Genomic DNA, 24161 nt, shown 5'->3' on the forward strand with positions numbered 1-24161 from the left:
AGTAAAAGGCCATTTGCCATCAGCAACTCTCCCACCCACCATCCACATAAAGCACATACTAAGTTTCCTGGTGAGTGCTTGCTGCCAGGATGCCAAGGGCCTTTGTCTCCAAGGCAGTCCACAGGAGCTTTGTCCCGGGCCTTCTGTCATACTTTGTAATTTACAGAAACCATCCACCTTCTATAGGCTGTCTCTCCCCTGCATAAAAAGACAAGAATCCCTGTTCCTTCTGTCCTAAGAAATGGGGGAGTGAGGAAGATGACAGACGCGAAAGGCCAGTGACCTCCCAGAAGAGTGGACAATGGGGCCTGTGGATAGAGGAGTGAAGCATCAGACATAACAGTGGTTCACTTGATAGTTTAATGTTATATTTGCAGCATAAATAAGGCACAATATATGCCACGGCAAGGAAGGGAGGGAGAGGGCATGGCTGGGGGGATAACTGCTAAGTGGCAAGGGGGAAAAGACAGTATGGTTAGGGAGAATAGAGCGAAGCCCCTGCCTCAGCCCCGTCCCGGGAGATTGTGAGAACCAGCTCACAGGGATCATGCTGAATCAGGTGGAGGGGAAAAGGGAAAAGACAGTTTTGTAACAAAAAACAAAATAGCCTGTAGCACTGCATCCTCCTACCTGTCAAAGGCCACCACTGGGCACTGGGGAGACCCAGACCGAGTTCCTTGATAAGATGGAGAGGTGTTGCTACACGTCAAAAATATATAGATGATCAGAGATATAATCATAGATACACACTGCTTCCTTTTCAATAGATACTATGTTAGGATGTGGCAGCCTCCACTCTTGGGGCTGGAGGCTCATCTCCTCCCTGCCTGAAAGGTGTGTGTGTTGTGCGGGGAGGAACGGGACAGCTGAAGCTCTGGCTGGTCCTTACTGTAACAGAGAACATGGAGTGACCAGTCTGCAAGGGAATATGGGACAACTCCTGTCCAGACCAATGCATGGTTTTAGGAATACGACTAGAAAGAAGACAAATCTAGATTTTGAGATCAGTGATATGATGGGGATTACTTTAATGGGAATGGAGGAAGAGACTGAAAGAAAAGGAAGAATGTTAGTGCAAAGGCAAAATATGTATTTGAAATATCCTCCACACCTGTAATACTTTCCCAGCTTATCCCTAAGAAATGGTTCTCAACCTTTAGTGTGCATTAGAATCACTTGGAGTGCTTTTAAATCCTGCCCCCAGAGTCTGTGATTCAATAGGTCTGGGATGGGGCCTGAGAATGTGTATTTCTAACAAGTTCCCAGATATTGTGGCACTGATGTTGCTGGTCCTGGACCATATTCTGGGAACCACTGCCCTAAGGTAAAGTCAGTGAAACTATTGCTCATAGCCACTTCTTACAGCTAAAACATCACTCACCAGTAGCTACTGCTGGTGAGATCTCTCTGTGCTATTAGCCCCCCCATTAAAAAAATAAACCTTAGTAGCTATGATACAAACCTACATCTACAAAGGACATAAGCTCCTTTAACCTGCCCTACTCTCCCCAGCCTTTTCTCATTCTGGGGTAAGACTTTACCCCAAAGAGAGACAACTCAACTGGTGCAGAGGATGGTAATGGTGGCTAGCAGCCACCTATGCTCATTCCTGCTGGGTAACCACCTTGGTATGGGGTGGGGGAATTTATGTCTGTATGCACATTTGTGTGTACAAACAGACACAGAGAAATCAGTCCTGTACTATGAGAGGGATGACTAGAGTTGTGGGAGGCTATAGTGGGGTGGAGGGAGTCCTTTAATCTGCCTTAGGATCCCCACCTTTCCTGTTCTTCCAAACACCCCCACCCCCGTCAAACATTAAGTCTAAAGAAAGCAGAAAGAGCATATCAACAAGGCATATGTGATATAGCTAGGAAGACTGGAATCTAAACAGACTGGTTATGAAATTTAAAAAAATAACATATTTCCTTCCTGTGTATACAATGTACAATATTAATGAAAAATTAATGATTTGGGGATGAGAAGAAAGTTACGAAAAAAGGAGAAAACTGGTGGGGATAGCTGTCTCAGGGGCTGGCACCTTTAAGGAGCCTCTCAGTGTGGAGCAGGGGAGCCCCAGAAACCACAGGAAGAATTTTTTTGGTGTCTGCTTGGTGGTTCAGGCTGTACATAGAGCATGGTTGGGGTTAAGCACTCTCCATCTATCAGGATGGGTGGTGCTAGAGGGCAGTGAATCAAGAAAGGAGCCAAAACCAACGGAACAGGGATACAGAAGTGAGCGAGAGGAGGTTCAGTTTGCCCAGTCCCTCTTTAACCACTACTTAGAGTACATGGTCTAATGCTTGGGGCCAAGGAGGCAGGTGAAGGCCAAGGAAGTCAGATTTGGGGTGCATAAATAGCAGCAAAAGAGTAAGTAAAGGGGGCATGACTTTTTTTTTTATGGCCTCTCTAGTAGTGTGGGAGGCTTTCTCAGACTTTTCAACTCTAAGCAAGCTTTCTGTTAGGGGAATGGGGCAGAAAGTGAGCAGACCAGAAGACCTGGTTCTGTCCCCTTCCTCTGTGGCCTTGGGTACGTGGCAGCTAGCTAGAGTGCCTGTGTATTGAGCACTCACATTGGAGTGGGGTGGGAAGTCTGAGTCCTGTATTCACGTGAATGAATTTAGGACACCCACCATACACTCAGCTCCTTTCTGAAAGTGTCCTCCCTTAGGCCTCTAGGAAGGCCATGGACTTTAGGAAGGGCCAAGTGACACCTTCCATGATGTTTGGTTCTGGTCCGGATGGATCTGGCTGGTAGCAATAATAAGGTAAGTGATGTTACCTTTGACTATTAGAGAAGTTTCAGGGTAGGCAATTGTTCTGCCTCCTTAGTGAGAATGAGAACCAACTCAGGAACTATCTAGGGGGGGGTTCTGACCTGCTACTTCCTTAATTCACTGCCATTTTGTTACTGTGGTTCTGGCAGTGCTCCTCATTGAGGTCCCGTATACATCTTCCCACTGATAAAAATGAAGTTAGGACTAGATAATTAGTCATGGGGGCTAAGAAATAAAAAAGACCCTCTACATAAATTAGTCACCCAACACAGGGACAGACTGGCAGGACATGTATGCAGTGACAAATTAATTCTTAACTGTAAAAACACTTGACTGAAGGCAGAAGAAAAATAGTCAAGAGTCTTAGGAAAGCTCCTTAGGAGCCATAAACTCAGTCAAGCTTTAGGGCAAGGCTGCTACTGGGAAATCAAGACAATAAAAAACGAAACAAAAGCAGGAGAAAATCCCAGGGAGCAGCCGGCTAAAGGGGAAGTCCTGAGCACAAGTTATGGCTGTGAATTTTTAAAGGCAAAAGTGAAGTCCCTGGATGTGGTAACCTGCATCCTGACCATCTGCCATAACATTTGCTAGTCTGAATCACTTCAGGGCCTATTCCTGTTGGGTACCTGGTGGTAGAAGATGAGAAAACCATGTTTTCTCTCCTTTGTCTTTAGGGGTGTGGCCTGTTCAGCACCAGCTCTGAAAAGCAGGAGGGGAAATTTAAAACAAATGCAGCAGAACCTGCTACCTGACTGGTTCACTAGGATAGGATATCACTTTAAGGAAATGGGAATCTTATAGCTTAAAACATTTTCTCATTCCCCTGTGACAGTGAATTTTGGAGGCAAAATAAGAAAGGAAGCTGGCAGTTATTTTGTATGTTTAAGATGGAGGTAGGAAAGATGGAGAGAAGGACATTCTTGGCTTGCACAGATGGCAGAAAGTGGCTCTGGGACAACTGGAAGGGTTTCATACGGAAAGGCAATTAAAGCTGACCTATCTATCCACAGGCCTCTGGCTTTGAATTGCTTCCTATGGTCCTGGTAGAAACTGCATAGTTCAGAGCCCAGGGGAGATGAGAAACCTTAATGTGGAAGAAACAGGGACAAGAGAGATGAACTGCTCCCTCTGCAACCCAACTCTTCAAAGAATGGTTGAGAGCAATAGTCATCAATTTCCCAGGCCAGACCCTGGGGTCCTTTGCTGGGGGGCCAGTTCTGTACTTTCCCTCTTCCCTTCCTCCCTCCTTTCAATCTTGTACTCAAGTAAACCCACTCAGGACCTTGGCTATGATGCTTCAAGATCCTGGAGCACTGCATGTAAGGGGAAGAGAGCAGAAATGGGTTGAAGAAACTCTGGAGGACCTGGAAGACCTAGTGGCTAAGCTAGGAACCTGGTGAAAGACAAAGAAGATAGTCCAGATGGTGATGGGCACTTATGAACAGAAGACTCTAGCTCAGAAAAGCAGACAGATGTGTGAGGGGGAGAGATGGGGTAGAGCAAGGGAACTCGAGAGTCCCCTACATGACAGCCTCCAGGAGGGCTGTGTCTGAAGTAGTTATAGAAGAGAGACGGGGGGGGGGGGCGGGTAACGTTGACAGGGGAATGAAGAGGGAGAGGCAGGAGCAGAAAGATGACCAAAGATGACAATATGTACGCTTTGGCCAGTAAACTCTTATAAAACATAAAGGAATCAACTAATCCCTAACCTGATGGACCAAGCTTTGAAACATTTTGTTCCTGTCTGTCCTGATGATTAAAACTGAAGAAGGAGGGAGGGGAGGAGACAGAATCAGCCAGTCAGATTCTGGGCCCTTCCCTTTTCACTACCAAGCAATCTTTAATAATAAGGCCACAAAACGAGGTTGCCAAGGCCTAGTGGGGTGGTGGGAAAGACCCCACCACTACACTAGATAAAGTCAAGCAACAAAATGAGGTACCCAAATAGCTCTGGAAATAGATGAAAAAGAATTAGAACTCTTGAGAGTTTCTTTCTTTTTGCTTTTTTTTTTTTTTGGTGGCAGGTAGGGAGAAGGAATAAAGCTTATGGAAGAACTGGAAAATACTGCTACTTCATACATCAAAAGTAACCTTATATTCTCCGTAAGTGAATGTTTTAACTAGAATTAAGGAAGGGGAAAAAGGAAACAGGGGTAAATAAGCAGCTATGGGAGACAGAGTCCTGAGTCCATGGGGTGGCTGGGGCTGGGTCAGTGGGTGATATGAAATCAAATCTAGCCTCCCTCTATCTGGCAGGAAGTGGCATGCTAGTAAGGAACAAAAAGGTAACAGCCACAGCTTAGTGGGAAGAGAGGGAACTGAGAAACCCCAAACCTAGAAGTGCCAAGGGTTAGTGTTAAAAGAGACAGATACACGTGCATGGGGCAGGGGTGATTGTTCGGACCATCTGGAAAGGCCTTTGGCTGTGGGTGCATCAGAAACCCCACCCTTGGGGGATGATCTATGAGGCTCTGGGGCTGGGAGGCCCCCAGCACAGGTGTCAAACGTACATGACCATGTGGCTAAAAAGCCCCATGTCTGTCCATTACTCACAACACACAGTTCCCCCTGACCCATATTGCCATGTCCAAGGCAGATGGGAGGAGATAAGATGACATCTCTCTTGGCTCTTGGGCGGGCGAGCTCTGGCTGAGGACCTCTCCACCAGAGGAGGCATCATCTGCCCGCAGACTGGGACTGTGGGGTCATGATTACATGCGATTGTATTGGCATGCTCAGTTCTGTCCTTTGGCTGGCCATCTGAGTGAGGACCGAGGTGGCCACAGCTTCAGCTGCAGAGCGAACACTGAGGCCATTGGTAGGGGCTGTTGCTGAGCTGTGCTGAATCACAGGGGCTGGAGAACCCGTTGGCTCTGAGCTTTCCTTGGGGCTTTCTGCCAGGAAGAAGGGCAAAGAGCAGAGAGCAATTGGTTAGAAAACAGAATGGGGAAAGAGGCAGGACTACCTTTTGCCATAATTCTAAAGGAGACCAAAAGGGAAATGAAACCCATCTTTTTTTGGGAAACACTTCCCAGAATCCTGGCTTCTAAGTCATAAATGGGCTAGGAAATGGGAAGTTGTAAGAAGGGAAGAACTAGGCCAAAATTAACCTATCTATCCCAATAAAATGAATCTCCAACATGTTAATTACACTGTCTGGTTTCTAGGTCTTTGCATAGTTCATTACCCAACTCTTCTTATTATTCATTACTTCCATTCTTTCTTGTTTCTAAGAGACAGGGTCTCAAGTGATCCTCCTGCCTTGGTCTCTCAAAGTGCTGGGATTATAGGCATAAGCCACTGTGCCTGGCCTTCATTTCTTCAAAGGTGATTTAAAACAGATCTCTTTTTAGCCATCCTCTTTGATTAATTCTCAGAGGAACTGAATTATTCCATTATTTTATTTAATTATTTTTTTTTTCCTGAGACTGAGTCTTCCTCTGTTGCCCAGGCTGGAGTGCAGTGGTACGATCTCAGCTCACCATCTGATGGCACTGAACCTCTGCCATCCAGGTTCAAGCAATTCTCGCGCCTCAGCCTCCCCAGTAGCAGGGACTACAGGTGCACACTGCCACACACAGCTAATTTTCGTATTTTTAGTAGAGACAGGGTTTCACCATGTTGGCTAAGCTGGTCTCAAACTCCTGACCTCAAGTGATCGGCCTGCCTCGGCCTCCCAAAGTGCTGGGATTATAGGCGTGAGTCACTGTGCCAGGCCTATTCCATTATTTTTAATGTTCCTTTACCATGTAGTTGTACCACAGGTAAGTCTGATAAATATCGAGCTATAATAAAATGATATTATGAATGGCCAGTCACTGGCCCAGGTTCAGTCAACATGTAAAACTACAAAGAAATCTTAAGACCCTCCTGACTAAAAATTAGCTAGGCATTAATGATTATAAAACATTATGACCTATGCCACTCCACCTAAAGTGATATTAACATTTGACTACCAAACACAACTACCTGAGCTACATACTCAGGTAGCTCAGTAACTCCATGGTAACTCCATGTTGCTCATCTGTCAAATATTTAAAAAATTTTTTTAGGCCGGGCGCGGTGGCTCAAGCCTGTAATCCCAGCACTTTGGGAGGCCGAGATGGGCGGATCATGAGGTCAGGAGATCGAGACCATCCTGGCTAACCCGGTGAAACTCCGTCTCTACTAAAAAATACAAAAAACTAGCCGGGCGAGGTGGCGGGCGCCTGTAGTCCCAGCTACTCGGGAGGCTGAGGCAGGAGAATGGCGTGAACCCGGGAGGCGGAGCTTGCAGTGAGCTGAGATCCGGCCACTGCACTCCAGCCTGGGCGACAGAGCGAGACTCCGTCTCAAAAAAAAAAAAAAAAAAAAAAAAAAAAAAAAAATTTTTTTAGAAGGTCTCATTCTGTCATCCAGGCTGGAGGTGCCATGGCACAATCACAGCTCACAGCAGCCTTCTACTCCTGGCCTCAAGCCATCCTCCTGCTTCAGACTTCCAAATTGCTGGGATTGTAGGTATGAGTCATCATACTCAGCAAGTCAAGGAGTTTTATTAAACATCAGATAGCCTCTATAGCTGCTTAAACAGAGATATGTGGAAAAAAGGCAAACTTTCCATAGTCAGTTGTATTTCTGACACCCTGATGAATGCCTGAGTTTTCCTTTAAGATTCAAATATGGCCGGGCGTGGTGGCTCACGCCTGTAATCCCAGCACTTTGGGAGGCCGAGGCAGGAGAATGGCGTGAACCTGGGAGGTGGAGCTTTCAGTGAGCCAAGATCACACCACTACACTCCAGCCTGGGCGACACAGCAAAACTCTATCTCAAAAAAAAAAAAAAAAAAAAAAAAAAAAATAGACTCAAATATTGCCTCCCCTGTGAAGCCATCTTTGTTACCCTCAGTACATTAACTGCTTTATTCTTTGTGTTTTCACAGTGTATATTCATCAAACATTTACTGAGCATCATCCATGTGCCAGGCATGGGTACACAGAGAAGAAAACGGGAACACAAAGCCCTTAGGAAGCTCCCAGTTCAGGGGCTCCTTGACTGGGATATCCATCCTTACCTCATCCACAGGTTTATATGACCCTATGATTCTTTCAGAGGTAGTGACAATGTCTTATTCATCATGTGTCAAGTACTTACATAATGTCTATACCACACAGCAGGAACTAAACACATCTTTGCTATAATGAATAAGTAAGGCCGGGTGTGGTGGCTCACACCTGTAATCCCAGCACTTTGGGAGGCGGAGGTGGGCAGATCACATGAAGCCAGGAGTTTGAGACTAGCCTGGGGAACATGGCAAAACCCTGTCTCTACTAAAAATACAAAAACGAGCTGGGCCTGGTGGCGCCCGCCTGTAGTCCCAGCTACTCGGGAGGCTGGGGCAGGAGAAAAAAAAAAGAATAAGTAGTTTAATGGACTAACTACGTATCAGAGTTCTTGCAAGGACTAAGTGGAAAACTGACCCTATATAGATTACATACTGATAAACAGTCCTTATCCTCTTAAGCCCATCAACAGGATTTGGTTTGTTTTTTTAGACAGAGTCTCACTCTGTCACCCAGGCTGGAGTGCAGTCGCACTATCTTGGCTCACTGCAACCTCCGCCTCCCGGGTTCAAGCTATTCTCCTGCCTCAGCTTCCCAAGTAGGTGGGACTACAGATGCACACCATCACGCCCGGCTGATTTTTTAAATTTTAATAGAGACAGGGTTTCACCGTGTTAGCCAGGATGGTCTCGATCTCCTGACCTTGTGATCCGCCTGCCTCAGCCTCCCAAAGTGTTGGGATTACAGGCGTGAGCCACTGTGCCCAGCAACAGGATTTAAAATCACTGAACTTCTTGAAACACTTTTTTATTTTGATTTACAGAATACCACATTCAGCTCTGTAGCTGGTTTTCCTCCTTACTTCCTGGTTGTTTCTTCTCAGTCTCTTGTGGCTTCTTTCTCATTTCTATGACCTGTAAATGTTGGAGTACCCCATTGTTCATTCCTGGGACTTCTCTTTTTCTATCTTCGCTGTCTCCCTTGGGAACTTCATCTAGTTTCAATGCTTTAAAAACTATAGCCAGGTGTGGTGGCTCACACATGTAATCTCAGCACTTTGGGAGGCCAAGGCGGGCAGATCCCTTGAGTCCTGGAGTTTGAGACCAGCCTGGCCAACATGGCAAAACCTCATCTCTAAAATAACAAAAAAATTAACTGGGCATGGTGGTGCACTCCTGTGGTCCCAGTTACTTAGGCTGAGGGGGCAGGATCACTTGAGAGCCTAGGAGACAGAGGTGGACCTTGCCTCCAAAAAATCCCACACCAAATAAAACCAAAACTGGCTATATGCTGCCGACTCCCAAAGTTTTATCTTCAGCCTTTCCTCTGAATTACAAATCCATATAACCAACCAACTGCTTGACATCTCCACCTATAAGCCTAATAGGCTCCTTAAACTCAGTTTGTCCAAAACTGAGTTCCTGACAGACCTCCCAAACCATTTCCCCTACACTTTACCCTATCTCAATTAATGACAACTTCATTCTTGCAGTTGCTTAAGCCAAAAACTTTGGTGCAATTTTTTATTCTTTTTGTCGTATATACCACCCCATCTGCTCTCATCACTCTGACTTCAAAATATATCCTGGATTCAACCTGTTCTCATCGCTTTCACTACCATCATCCCTTGCTTGTATTACTGTAATAGCCTCCTAAGTGGACTGTCTGCTTCTGCCCTTGTACCCCTGATGTCTCTAACAGAGGAATCCTGTACAAATGTAAGTCAGATCAGTTTTTTTTATTTGTTTTTTTGAGACAGAATTTCGCTCTTGTTGCCCAGGCTGGAGTGCAATGGCGCGATCTCAGCTCACTGCAACCTCCGCTTCACAGGATCAAGTGATTCTCTTGCTTCAGCCTCCCAAGTAGCTAGGATTACAGGCATGTGCCACCACGCCCGGCTAATTTTTTGTATTTTTAGTAGAAACGGTTTCACCATGTTAGCCAGGCTGGTCTCAAACTCCCGACCTTAGGCGATCTGCCTGCCTCGGCCTCCCAAAGTGCTGGGATTAAAGGTGTGAGCCACGGCGCCCAGCCTAGTCAGATCAATTGTATCACTTTTCTGCTGAAAACCCTCTAATGGCCCCCAGTGTAGAGTAAAAGCTGAAATCCTTACCATGACTGATGAGACCCTACATGAAATGCTGCTATTACCTCTCCCACTTGGTCTTCACCTACTCTCTACACCCAACTCCAGCTGAGCCTCCTTGATGTTCCTAGATGTACCAGGTACCTTGCGACTTTGCATCTTTGCAGTTGCTGAACCTCCTCCCTATAGTACTTTTCTTCCATATAAATGCATATAGCTCCTTCACTTCCTTCAGGTCTTTATACAAAAGCCACCTAATCTAAAATTTCTGTCCTGCTGCTAACATTTCATATTACCCTTCCCTGTTTTATTTTTCTTCTAACATTTACTGTTATCTAACATGTCATATATTTTACCTATTTATCTTGTTTATTGTCTGTCTCACCCACTAAAATACAAGCTCCTCAAGGGCAGGGATTTAATCTAATTTATTTGGTTCCTTATTATATCCCCAGCATGAAAAACAGTGCCTGGCACAGAATAGACATTCCATCAATATCTGCTTAATGAATGAATGCACCCTGAAGTACATATTAAAATTAAAATTTAAATAGAGATGTTTAAAATTGGTGATAGGGTTACTCCTTTTCTATGGGAACACATCTCTGAAATAATAAAGACAGCGGAAAAAATAATTCAATATATCAAAATTTGATAGCAATAGTTCTATGAATTTAATTTGCAAAAAGAAAACTAGCATTTATTAGCTTTTATTGCCCATAAGCAAATTATTCACAGTAATTTTAACTTCAGAATTTTACGTCCTGAGCACAACTCTGTGGCCATTGCCTTCTAGCAGTATTTTATGTGTGCTCGTACATTACAAACTGAAACCAACATCAGCCTATCATTAGATAAAATATACGCTATATCCCAATGTATCATCTGTGGTTTATGTCTTTTCTAGGCCAAGACAGTATCTTTGGAGTAAGAAATACCTAGATGTGCCAGACACGGTGGCTCACACCTGTAATCCCAGCACTTTGGGAGGCCAAGGCAGGTGGATCACCTGAGGTCGAGTTCGAGACCAGCCTGACCAATATGGTGAAACCCTGTCTCCACTCAAAATAAATTAGCCAGGCATGGTGGCTGGAGCTTGTAGTCCCAGCTACTCCAGAATTGCTTGAACCTGGGAGGCAGAGGTGGCAGTGAGCCGAGATCATGCCATTGCACTCCAGCATGGGCGACACAACAAGGCTCCGTCTCAAAAAAAAAAAAAAAAAAAAAAAAAAAAAAAAAAAAAAAAAGATGTGCCGGGCGAGGTGGCTCACACCTGTAATCCCAGCACTTTGAGAGGCTGAGGTGGGCGGATCATGAGGTCAGGAGATCGAGACCATCCTGGCTAACATGGTGAAACCCTGTCTCTACTAAAAATACAAAAAATTAGCTGGGCGTGGTGGCGGGCGCCTATAGTCCCAGCTACTCGGGAGACTGAGGCAGAAGAATGGCGTGAACCTAAGAGGCGGAGCTTGCAGTGAGCCGAGAGCGCGCCACTGCACTCCAGCCTGGGGGACAGAGCAAGACTCCGCCTCAAACAAAACAAAACAAAACAAAACAAAACAAAACAAAGCAAAAAAACATAGATGTAAATCTTGGCTTCACCACTTTCCCAGCTTGGTAACTTCAGCTAAATGACCTAATCTGAGTGCAGTTTTCTCACATATAAATGTAGGTAATATCCAATTCATGAGAGATTTGGGAACACTGTAGCACGCCTAACACAAAATATGCACCCAGTAAATACTGCTATCCTTTAACCCCCAACTATAACAGATAATTAGGATAACTCTATATTGTTGTCAAAAACAATTTTTTTCTAGGTCTGGTTGCTCCACAAGGGCTACTCACTCATCAGTGTGGGGTCCCCAGAACATTCAGAATGGAGTTACAAAATTATAAACAGTTGAGACACTCAGGACATGCAGTTTACTGACTGACTGAACTTAGGTTGTGTGCCACTCACCTAAATAGCCTTGAGTCTTTTTCTGTAGTGCAGTGACTGGGCAGTCTTTATGAGCTAATAGTAGCTGTTTCAACTGGGCCACCTCATTGCGTAGTAATGTGACTTCATTCTGAGGAGGGAGGGAAGAAAAGAGTATCAAGAAAATTCATCCTCTATTCTTGCACCCTCAGTGGCTGTTCCCAAAGGAAGGAGAGAATAGTGCCTCGATTTTCTCCCCTGAATTGGGACAAGACTCCTCATCCAGCAAGTTTTCATAGGGCCCAGGGCCAGTATAGTCATGAATTCAATGACAGGAGTTGCTGACAGTGAAAAGTCAGGATTTATAATGGAAAAATTACTCCTATTTAAGATAAATATGATTATACTGAAATTAATAATACACATGCTCTTTGAGTAAGAAGGCCTACTTCTAGGAATCTACGTAACAGAACTGTTTACTCAGGTGCATGCAATGTTCACTGCAACGTTGTTCTAGCAAAAAATTAGAGCAGTATCAATATCCATACCTTATAACATCACTACACTACAGAATATACTACTATACAGCTATTAAAAATAATGAGGTAGATCTCCCACACCCATGGCTAGATCTCCGGGAAATACTGTTAACCTGTTTATCTTAAAAACAAGCACACAACCCTTCCAGCCCTACATAAAAACTATAAATAAAAAATATTTAGGAATATGAATCTATCTGGAAGGTACATATTAAATGTATCTACAGGAAAGAGAACGGGACTAGAAAAGGCAGATTAAAGAGAGACTTTGCTTCTATTCTATACATTTGTGTGTATATTTTATAATACAAATGTATTTATATATTGCTTTTTAAATTAAATATTTTAATCAGAAGGAAAAATAACATTCAAGAGAATGTGTGGATTATAGATTATAGTTATTCTATTTGTCCTTGTAGCACTTTTTTTCTTTTATTAAGCTGCATCATCTAGGGCAAACACATTTCCCTTTGGGTTTTCATGACCCCAGTCAGATTCTACAGATGATTTAAAAGAGCACCCTGGGGTGCTTAATCTAATTCCTTCATCCAAACGCATTTATGGATGACTCTAGCAGGAGATTTGGGGGTAGATGATGAGTGTCTTCACCAATCCCTATGAAAGAGATTTCAACTCTTACTGTTAAAGAGATTCTTCCTGGAACAACTTCTAGATCTGTCCTAATTAGAGAATTACCATCTTTTATCAAATTGTACCACTTTTTCTGATTCCATTCCACTTTCTGGATTTTCAACAATTCCAGTAAGCATCCACTCACACTCAGCTGAATGTTCTGAGAAGTGAGTTCTTCAGCCTTCTTCTCTAGGGAGGATACCCACAGCTTTCGCTTTTGGCGGCAGCGGGAGGCCGCAGCCCGGTTGCGCTCCAGAAAGCGCTGCCGTCGCTCATCTGGATCTTCATCTACTGTGCGCCTCCGTCGCCCCCCAGTACTAGGGGTGGGCTGGGCTGGTGAGACCTGGTGCCCAGGAAGGAAGAGACGTTACCTGATGAGAACATTAATCCTTTCCAAATCACACCTGATGTTAGGTAGAGTAGTAAGACCTGGTAAAAGGATGTACCAGCCTCTGGTAACCACAGCAAGTCTCATTACTATGTCCCCGAGCTTCTCTTATGTAGGAGTCCTCAATTTTGCCTCCTATTTCCTTCCAGTCTTCTCAGTCTCATACTTAGACAAACTACAGTTCATTTGGAAACTCTGATTATTTCTAAGACAGACAGACAAATGAAACTATGGTTACTTTTTGTTTCTTAATAATAGGGAATCTTGACTGGCACGGTTGGCTCACGCCTGTAATCCCAGCACTTTGGGAGGCCGAGGCAGGCAGATTACCTGAGGTCAGGAATTCAAGACCAGCCTGGCTAACATGGTGAAACCTCATCTCTACTAAAAATACAAAATTAGCCGGGCGTGGTGGCGTATGCCTGTAATCCCAGCTACTTGGGAGGCTGAGGCAGGAGAATTGCTTGAGCCCAGGAGGCGGAGGTTGCAGTGAGCTGAGATCATGCCATTGCACTCCAGCCTGGGCAACAAGAGTGAAACTCCATCTCAAAAAACAAAACAAAACAAAACAAAACAAAAGGGAATCTTATAGGCAGGGAAATCAGAATTGGGAAGGATATTAGGGGAACTTTTAGAAGACTGTGAAATAAAAAAGTTTGAGAATCACTGATTTGGACAAGTGACATGTAAAAACAATTGCATACTATTACAGGTTTCAGAAATGGAGACAAATGTTCTCATCCATTTCATTACCAGTGACATGTGAGTTATTATGGGGAGATACAGATAAGCATATTATTTTTATTTATAATCAGTTATTAATCATCCTCAAGAACAACCCCCCACTTTTGTTTACAAACAAAAAATGTTTAATCACTTACAAATTGGTGATACAGGACTGTCTTTTGTTTTTAAAGTTCAGGCTGAAGTCCCTTGTCACTAAAGCACTTTTAGATCATCCCTTTCTGTTAGTTGGAATGCACTTGGAGAAGAAAGGTCAATTTTATAACAGAAGCCAAAAATGTTTTTTTTTTTTTTTTTTTTTTTGAGACGGAGTCTCGCTCTGTCGCCTGGGTTGGAGTGCAGTGGCCGGACCTCAGCTCACTGCAAGCTCCGCCTCCCGGGTTCCCGCCATTCTCCTGCCTCAGCCTCCCGAGTAGCTGGGACCACAGGCGCCCGCCACCTCGCCCAGCTAGTTTTTTGTATTGTTAGTAGAGACGGGGTTTCACCGTATTAGCCAGGATGGTCTCGATCTCCTGACCTCGTGATCCGCCCGTCTCAGCCTCCCAAAGTGCTGGGATTACAGGCTTGAGCCACCACGCCCGGCCGCCAAAAATGTTTTTAAATGTAGAAAGGTCAATCATCTGTAGAAAAAAGCTCACCCTTGAACACAGGCTTGAGCTGCAAAGGTCCACTTAAATGCAGATTTAAAAAAATAAGTTTTACCGACCAGCTGGGCACGGTGGCTCATGCCTGTAATCCCAGCACTTTGGGAGGCCGAGGCAGGCGGATCACTTGAGGTCGGGAGTTCGAGACCAGCCTGACCAACATGGAGAAACCCCATCTCTACTAAAAATACAAAATTAGCCAGGTGTGGTGGCACATGCCTGTAATCCCAGCTACTCGGGAGGCTGAGGCAGGAGAATTGCTTGAACATGTGAGGCGGAGGCTGCAGTGAGCCAAGATCGAGCCATTGCACTTCAGCCTGGGTAACAAGAGTGAAACTCCTTCTCAAAAAAAAAAAAAGTTATATCAAGTGTGCCTGTTTCTCCGGCCCCCCTTCCAACTTCTCCACCTCTTCTGCCTCTGCCTTCACTAAGACAGCAAGACCAAGCCTTCCTCCTCCTCCTCCTCAAAGCGAAGATGATGAGGAGGATGATGACTTGTATGATACTCCATTTCTGCTTTAATGAATAGTAAATATATTGTCTCTTCCTTATGATTTTCTTAATATTTTCTTTTCTCTAGCATCCTTTATTGTAGGAATACAGTAGATAATACATATACAAAATGTGTGTTAAAACAACTCTACGTTATTGGGATGGCTTCTGGTCAACAGTAGACTATTAGTATAGTTTTTGGGGAGTCAAAACTTATACGTGGCCAGATGCGGTGGCTCATGACTGTAATCCCAATACTTTGGGAGGCTGAGGCAGGTGGATCACCTGAGGTCAGGAGTTTGAGACCAGCCTGGCCAACATGGCAAAACTCCGTCTCTACTAAAAATACAAAAATTAGCCAGGTGTGGTGGCAGGCGCCTGTAATCCCAGCTACTCGGGAGGCTGAGGCAGGAGAATCGCTTGAACTCAGGATGCAGAGGTTGCAGTGAGCTAAGACTGCGCCACTGCACTCCAGCCTGGGCAACAGAGCAAGACTCCATTTCAAAAAAAGTAAAAAATTAAAAAGTTACATGTGAGGTCAGGTGCAGTGGCTTATGCCTGTAATCCCAGAACTTTGGGAGGCCGAGGTTGGGAGGATCACTGGAGCCCAGCAGTTTGAGACCAGCCTGGGCAACACAGTGAGATCCATTTCTACAAATAAATAAAATTAGCTGGGCATGGTGATGCATTCCTGTCATTCCAGCTTCTTAGGAGGCTGAAGTGGGAGGATCATTTGAGCACAGAAGATTGAGGCTGCAAGTGAGCCATGACTGTCTCATCGCACTCCAGCCTGTGCAACAGAGCAAGAACCTGACTCAAAAACAAAAAAAAGATGCTGGGCATGGTGGTTCACGCCTGTAATCCCAGCACTTTGGTAGGCCAAGGCAGGTGGTCACTTGAGGCCATGAGTTCAAGACTAGCCTGGCCAACATGGTGAAATCCCACCTCTATTAAAAATATAAAAATCAGCTGAGAGTGGTTGTGCGCACCTGTAATCCCGGCTACTTGGGAGGCTGAGGCATGGCTTAGACCAGGATGGAGGTTGCAGTGAGCCAAGATCACACCACTGCACTCCAGCCACAGTGACAGGGTGAGACTCTGTCAAAAAAAAAAAAGAAAGAATCTCGTACTCTACTCTAGGCCATACTGAATTATGTTCTCTATTAATATAGATAATTAAGAAATGATTTTTTTCTTTGAGATGGAGACTTGCTGTGTCGCTCAGGCTGGAGTGCAGTGGTGCTCAGGCTGGAGTACAGTGGTGCTCACTGTAACCTCAACCTCCCAGGTTCAAGCAATTCTCCTGCCTCAGTCTCCTGAGTAGCTGGGACTACAGGCGCCTGCCACCATGCCCGGCTCATTTCTTGTATTTTTAGTAGAGACGGGGTTTCACTGTGTCAGCCAGGATGGTCTCGATCTCCTGACCTCGTGATCCACCCGCCTCAGCCTCCCAAAGTGCTGGGATTACAGGCATGAGCCACCTGCCTGGCCAATAAATAATTTTTTAAAATTCAGACTAATATTATCTCTCCCAAAATAAAAAAAATGGAGAGGAAATTTCCAACTCAATTTAATGAACTAGAGGCCTTGGGTCACTGCTTCTCTTTGTATAAGAAATTTACAATAATTCTCCTGAGAATTTCGGCTTTTTCTTTATCTTTAACTGACTGGAGCATATGTAAAGATGAGTCCTTTATGGCCGGGTACAGTAGCTCATGCCTGTAATCCCAGCACTTTGGGAGGCCAAGGTGGGCGGATAGCCTGAGTTCAAGAGTTTGAGACCAGCCTGGGTGACACGGTGAAACCCCATCTCTACTAAAATACAAAAAATTGGCCAGGCGCAGTGGCTCATGCCTGTAATCTCAGCACTTTGGGAGGCCAAGGCAGGTGGATCACCTGATGTCAGGAGTTCAAGACCAGCCTGGCCAACATGGTGAAACCCCATCTCTAATGAAAATACAAAAATTGGCCGGGCGCGGTGGCTCAAGCCTGTAATCCCAGCACTTTGGGAGGCCGAGACGGGCGGATCACGAGGTCAGGAGTTCGAGACCATCCTGGCTAACACGGTGAAACCCCGTCTCTACTAAAAAATACAAAAAACTAGCCGGGCGAGGTGGCGGGCGCCTGTAGTCCCGGCTACTCGGGAGGCTGAGGCAGGAGAATGGCGTAAAAACCTGGGAGGTAGAGCTTGCAGTGAGCTGAGATCCGGCCACTGCACTCCAGCCTGGGCGACACAGCGAGACTCCGTCTCAAAAAAAAAAAAAAAAAAAAAAAAAAAAAAAAAAAAAAAAAAGAAAATACAAAAATTAGCAGGGCATGATGGCAGGTGCCTGTAATCCCAGCTACTCGGGAGGCTGAGGCAGGAAAATCACTTGAACCAGGGAGGCGGAGGTTGCGGTAAGCCGAGATCGTGACACTGCACTTCAGCCTGGGTGACAGAGCAAGACTCCATCTTAAAAAAAAAAGAAGGCCGGGCGCGGTGGCTCAAGCCTGTAATCCCAGCACTTTGGGAGGCCGAGATGGGCGGATCACGAGGTCAGGAGATCGAGACCATCCTGGGTAACACGGTGAAACCCCGTCTCTACTAAGAAATACAAAAAATAGCCGGGCAAGGTGGCAGCGCCTGTAGTCCCAGCTACTCGGGAGGCTGAGGCAGGAGAATGGCGTGAACCCGGGAGGCGGAGCTTGCAGTGAGCTGAGATCCGGCCACTGCACTCCAGCCTGGGCTACAGAGCGAGACTCCGTCTCAAAAAAAAAAAAAAAAAAAAAAAAAAAAAGAAAAAATTAGTTCTTTAGGAGGACAGGGGAAAGGAAAGGTTCCTATTCTGTCATAGGCAATTCAGTAAGTCATGCAGGGAATGGAGGTGAAAGACTAGGCCAAGAGAAAGAGGGGAAGAATGACAAGGAAAGGAATCAGTGTTGATTAAAAAGGAAACTGGGGCTGAGCATGGTGGCTAGGGCCCATAATCCTGGCACTTTGGGAGGCTGAGGCAGGAGGACTGCTTGAGGAGTATGAGACCAGCCTGGGCAACATGGTGAAACTCCATCTCTTTTAAAATTATTTAAAAAAAAAAAAAAAAAAAAGAGGAAGCTGGAATGTTCCAAGCCAGTCCATGTTACCATGTTCAGGACTGGCTTTAGGTACAGTAGCTCATGACCAGCCTGGGCAACATAATAAGACCCTGTTTCTACTATTATTTATTTATTTATTTATTTATTTATTGAGATGGAGTTTCGCTCTTGTTGCCCAGGCTGGAGTGCAGTGGTGTGATCTGGGCTCACCGCAACCTCCACCTCCTGGGTTCAAGTGATTCTCATGCCTTGGCCTCCTGAGTAGCTGGGATTACAGGCATGTGCCACCATGCCTGGCTAATTTTTTTTGTATTTTTAGTAGAGGTAGGTTTCCCCATGTTGGTCAGGCTGGTTTAGAACTCCTGACCTCAGGTGATCCACCCACCTTGGCCTCCCAAAGTGCTGGGATTACAGATGTGAGCCACCGCGCCTAGCCCGCTACTATTATTTATAATATATATATATATATTTTTTTTCTTTTTTTTTTTTGAGACGGAGTCTTGCTCTGTAGCCCAGGCTGGAGTGCAGTGGCATGATCTTGGCTCACTGCAGCCTCCACCGCCCAGGCTCAAGTGATTCTTCTGCCTCAGCCTCCTGAGTAGCTGGGATTACAGGTGTGCGCCACCAGGCCTGGCTAATTTTTGTATTTTTTTTAGTAGAGATGGGTTTCACCTTGTTGGTCAGGCTGGTCTTGAATCCTGACCTTGTGATCCGCCCACCTCAGCCTCCCAAAGTGCTGGGATTATAGGCGTGAGCCACCGTGCCTGGCCTATTTATAATAAAAATTTAAAAAACAAACAAGTAACACTAAAAAGGAAGCTATGTCATTTCCCCAAGAGAGAAGGCAGCACAACTCAGGCAAGGGGGCTACTGCTTTGCCATCTTCAGGATTGGCTTCAGTGGGGTTACAGGAGGGTAGGCAGGCTTAGCTTCCAACAGAAAAACTCAAATGAAAGCTTTTGTTGTTGGCCAAGCTTTACCGTAGCATATGGCCATGAAATGTTTGGACATGTGGCAGTAACTGATGAAGCAGGTGGTGACATCAGGAAAAGAGGGGCCAGGCACAGGGTATAATTCTAGAAACCAATCTCAGGTGCTGTCACCTGTCCAGTGCAGATGATATGAAAACTGAGGACTATTCAGTTTCCAAAGAATCTTGTTAAAACTGAGACCTCCTTGAGAAGAGAAATGGGTAACTAAATGGGACCCCCTCTGCCTTTTTAGGATTTTAGTTTCTCTGTGATAAAAAGGGATTTAATTGGTAATGAGGTGTTTTTTGGTGTGTGTCTCGTTTTTTTTGTTGTTGTTGTTGTCGTTAGTTTGTTTCTTTCCAGACAAAGTCTCACTCTATCGCCTAGGCTGGAGCATAGTGGAGCGATCTCAGCTCACTGCAACCTCCACCTCCTAGGTTCAAGCGATTCTCCTGCCTCAGCCTCCTGAGTAGCTGGGACTACAGGCACGCATCACCATGCCCAGCTAATTTTTTGTATATCTAGTAGAGACAGGGTTTTGCCATGTTGGCCAGGCTGGTCTCGATCTCCTGACCTCAGGAGATCCACCTGCCTCAGCCTCCCAAAGTGCTGGGATTACAGGTGTGAGCCACTTCACCTGGCCTATTTTTTATTGAGGTATCTTAGTACTATAACATCACATTTCATTAATAAATTGTTATGGTTTTTGTTGTAAAATCTTATCAGGTAAGTTACTACTTTTTAAGACTTAATAGGCCGGGCGCGGTGGCTCAAGCCTGTAATCCCAGAACTTTGGGAGGCCGAGACGGGCGGATCATGAGGTCAGGAGATCGAGACCATCCTGGCTAACACGGTGAAACCCCGTCTCTACTAAAAAATACAAAAAAACTAGCCGGGCGAGGTGGCGGGCGCCTGTAGTCCCAGCTACTCGGGAGGCTGAGGCAGGAGAATGGCGTAAACCCGGGAGGCGGAGCTTGTAGTGAGCCGAGATCCGGCCACTGCACTCCAGCCTGGGCGACAGAGCGAGACTCCGTCTCAAAAAAAAAAAAAAAAAAAAAAAAAAAGACTTAATACATGGGAAAGAGACTAGGGGAGCCTCTTTTGTTTAGTGTGTGGCTTGAAGTAAGTCTGTGTCATATTTTAGAGGATTCTGCAGATACACTAAACCATGACTCACGTATGGAAAAAATGGGGCTGGGCATGGTGGCTCACACCTGGAATCCCAGCACTCTGGGAGGCTGAGGCAGGTGGATCACCTCAGGTCAGGAGTTCGAGATCGGCCTGGCCAACATGGTGAAACCCCGACTCCACTAAAAATACAAAAAATTAGCCGGGCATGGTGGTGGGTGCTTATAATCCCGGCTACTCAGGAGGCTGAGGCAGGAGAATCGCTTGAACCTGGGAGCCAGAGGTTGCAGTGAACTGAGATTGCGCCACTGCACTCCAGCCTAAGCAACAAGAGCAAAACCCTGTCTCAAAAAAAAAAAAAAAAAAAAAAAAAAAAGCGGCTTCGTGCAGTGGCTCACTCCTGAAATCCCAGCACTTTGGGAGGCCAAGGCGGGCGGATCACGAGGTCAGGAGATCGAGACCATCCTGGCTAACACGGTGAAACTCCGCTCTACTAAAAATACAAAAAAGAATTAGCCAGACGTCATGGCAGGCACCTGTAGTCCTAGCTACTCGGGAGGCTGAGGCAGGGGAATGGCGTGAACCCGGGAGGTGGAGCTTGCAGTGAGCCGAGATCGTGCCACTGCACTCCAGCCTGGGAGACAGAGCCAGTCTCCGTCTCAAAAAAATAAAAAAAAAGCGAGGCTGCTGCCGCAACAGTTCTGCATTACTCAGTCTGTTTGTATGAAAGTCTAACACAAGGGTGAATAAAGAATGGTGTGTTTGCCGGGCGCGGTGGCTCAAGCCTGTAATCCCAGCACTTTGGGAGGCCGAGACGGGAGGATCACGAGGTCAGGAGATCGAGACCATCCTGGCTAACACGATGAAACCCCGTCTCTACTAAAAAATACAAAAAAATAGCCGGGCGAGGTGGCAGGCGCCTATAGTCCCAGCTACTCGGGAGGCTGAGGCAGGAGAATGGCGTAAACCCGGGAGGTGGAGCTTGCAGTGAGCTGATATTCGGCCACTGCACTCCAGCCTGGGCTACAGAGCGAGACTCCGTCTCAAAAAAAAAAAAAAAAAAAAAAAAAGGAATGGTGTGTTTTTGCTATTAAATGATGGTCTCAGTTAAAATAAAAATAAGGCCGGGCGCGGTGGCTCACGCCTGTAATCCCAGCACTTTGGGAGGCCGAGGCGGGCGGATCACAAGGTCAGGAGATCGAGACCACGGTGAAACCCTGTCTCTACTAAAAATACAAAAAATTAGCCGGGCGCGGGTTGTGGGCGCCTGTAGTCCCAGCTACTCGGGAGGCTGAGGCAGGAGAATGGCGTGAACCCGGGAGGCGGAGCTTGCAGTGAGCTGAGATCGCGCCACTGCACTCCAGCCTGGGCAACAGAGCGAGACTCCGTCTCAAAAAAAAAAAAAAAAAAAAAAAAAAAAAAAAAAAAAAAATAAAATAAAAATAAATAAATAATAAAAAGAATGGTACGTTTTGCGGTAGTCAAACTGCCATCAAGAACCAAAGTAGGCCGGGCGCGGTGGCTCAAGCCTGTAATCCCAGCACTTTGGGAGGCCGAGGCGGGTGGATCACGAGGTCAGGAGATCGAGACTATCCTGGCTAACATGGTGAAACCCCGTCTCTACTAAAAATACAAAAAACTAGCCGGGCGTGGTGGCGGGCGCCTGTAGTCTCAGCTACTTGGGAGGCTGAGGCGGGAGAATGGCGTGAACCCGGGAGGCGGAGCTTGCAGTGAGCCGAGATCACGTCACTGCACTCCAGCCTGGGAGACACAGTGAGACTCCGTCTCAAAAAAAAAGAAAAAAAAAAAAAGAACCAAAGTAAGCAGGAAGAAACCCAGAAAGCTGAAGTCCATTATTCTCTAATTTTCTGCTCCCTGAAAAACAGATATGACATAAAGATACGTCATAAAGATATGACATAAAGAGTAAGAGCCACTGACCTGTGGCTGGGCAGGGGATGGGGCATCAGGGTGCTGGATGAGGATCTGGCTCTGCTCTGGGCGGGCTGTCACCATGGTGCTGGCAGTACCCACCACCATTCCACAACCACCATTGATTGAGGAGACTTGGTGAGTTAGGGTGGCTTTCAGTCTCTGCAGGCAAAGATAAGAAAAAACGCTTGTTACGGATGAGATTCTATCAAGGATGAGAAGAGTGGCCTTAGATTTTATTACTGACCTTATAGATAGCTAAAATTCCCACTCTAGTTCTCCCTTAACAGAGGAATTAAGAGAAAATGACAGGCAGAGAAAATGTGCACCTGGATCCCTAAAATGCCTACTCTGTTCCCTGGCTATCATCCTGGGCACAGTTGGGGGCTGGGGGTTGTTAAAACAATAGTGTCCAGATGAAAGCTCTCCTCTGGAGCCTGGCCAAATGCTGGTTACGCAGCTATTCACCTCTTGGCCAGCTCCCCTGCCCACTCACCCACCCTCCATCTGTCACCCCTAAAACTGAAACGGCAAGTGTTCCATTCCAAACAATCTGTGCTGCCTCTTTTCACTGCCATGGTCTATGTACCAGGCTCTAAAGGTGAGGAGAGGAGATGGGAGCTATGAATCAGAGTCTTTTCTTTTCCAGACCCCACAGCAGGGAATCCTTAGCTTTGCAAGTCCCAGAAGGTTCCTTTGCTTGGCTCACTTGAAAGACCTAGGCTGATATCACTCACTTCTTTCAGAAAGGCCAACATTGCCCCAGGCTGAGATGTACTCACCATCTTGGCTTCTGATGGTATAGGGTGGCCAGAGGGAGAAATGGAGCCACTGCTGTTAACTGGTGGGCCAGGGATACCAGGAATGTTGGGCACCATGGACACAGGTCTGGCCAGCTGGATCGAGAGAAGGGGAAAAAAAAAAAACAGAAGGGAACATAATACTATCAGTGGGGCAACAGTTTCCCTAAAATGAAGTGCTTTTGAGGTTGGCACATCAGGGCCTGTTGTGTGCAATGTGCCCATAGGGCATGCAGGGACAGCCTGGGAAATACCTTTCTCCATGGAGCACCACAGAGTAGGGAATTTAATCCTTCAGTGTTGGGACAATTTCTGTGGGAAGGGTTGGGGCTGTTATCTTGAGGAAAATGTTGGACAATTTGGGAGGTGCTACGTGCCAAGTGAAAGCAACTAATCAGTGGGCTGGCAAGATCAATTCCTAGACTAGGAGCCAATTGTCCAGATGAGTCTTTATCTAGTGTTCCATAGTGCTGGATTGGCAGAGGTTAGCGAAGAGTTTAGGCAGGCTGCCATGCTCAACTAATATAGATCAGAGCCCACATTTCCCTGGGGCTTGTGTGTGTTTTATGATCATTCAGGTGGAAGGGAAGGATTACCATGTTGGTAGGGTTGGCTGCCCCAACTACAGAGCTCACCGATATAACAGACGGCATCTGTACTGGAGGCCCTGGCAGCACAGGCATGGTCTGTCCATTAGCAAGATGCATGACAAGAGGGAGGGAGCCAGTGGGAGACCTAGAGGAGACATGAAGTGAAATGCTCATAACATAGACCTTTTGTCCATGGATCTACCTCCTATAATTACAGAAGATTTTCCAGTCTTCTCTAGTTAGCGAAGGTATAAGGCAGCATGGTAAAAATCTTGGCACCCTCATGTGGGAAGGCAGGGAATCCTATTCAACTTACCTTATAGATGAAGAAAAATGGCAACATCTTTATACTTTGCAAATTAAGCAAATTCAAATAGTAGAAAGCTAATCCTATTAAAGGGTTTA

At 45.8% G+C, this 24161-nt stretch overlaps 1 protein-coding gene across 3 annotated transcripts in view; it reads right to left on the minus strand.

Annotated features, from left to right (window-relative positions):
• Positions 1 to 346: 346 nt before the first annotated feature.
• The window catches only part of LOC126931116 (cyclic AMP-dependent transcription factor ATF-7), a 468437-nt gene continuing 444622 nt past the window's right edge, over positions 347 to 24161 (minus strand). For all 3 annotated transcript variants that reach the window (XM_050748895.1, XM_050748894.1, XM_050748896.1), the window contains 6 exons: positions 23802 to 23901; positions 23149 to 23262; positions 22376 to 22528; positions 13141 to 13338; positions 11866 to 11974; positions 347 to 5671 (listed from right to left, as the gene is read on the minus strand). In XM_050748895.1, the coding sequence (XP_050604852.1) occupies positions 5454 to 5671; positions 11866 to 11974; positions 13141 to 13338; positions 22376 to 22528; positions 23149 to 23262; positions 23802 to 23901 (892 nt within the window). In that variant the 3' untranslated portion in view covers positions 347 to 5453. The remainder of the gene's footprint in view (positions 5672 to 11865; positions 11975 to 13140; positions 13339 to 22375; positions 22529 to 23148; positions 23263 to 23801; positions 23902 to 24161) is intronic.

Source organism: Macaca thibetana, chromosome 11 (assembly GCF_024542745.1).
Source record: "Macaca thibetana thibetana isolate TM-01 chromosome 11, ASM2454274v1, whole genome shotgun sequence".
Classification (NCBI taxonomy): domain Eukaryota; kingdom Metazoa; phylum Chordata; class Mammalia; order Primates; family Cercopithecidae; genus Macaca; species Macaca thibetana.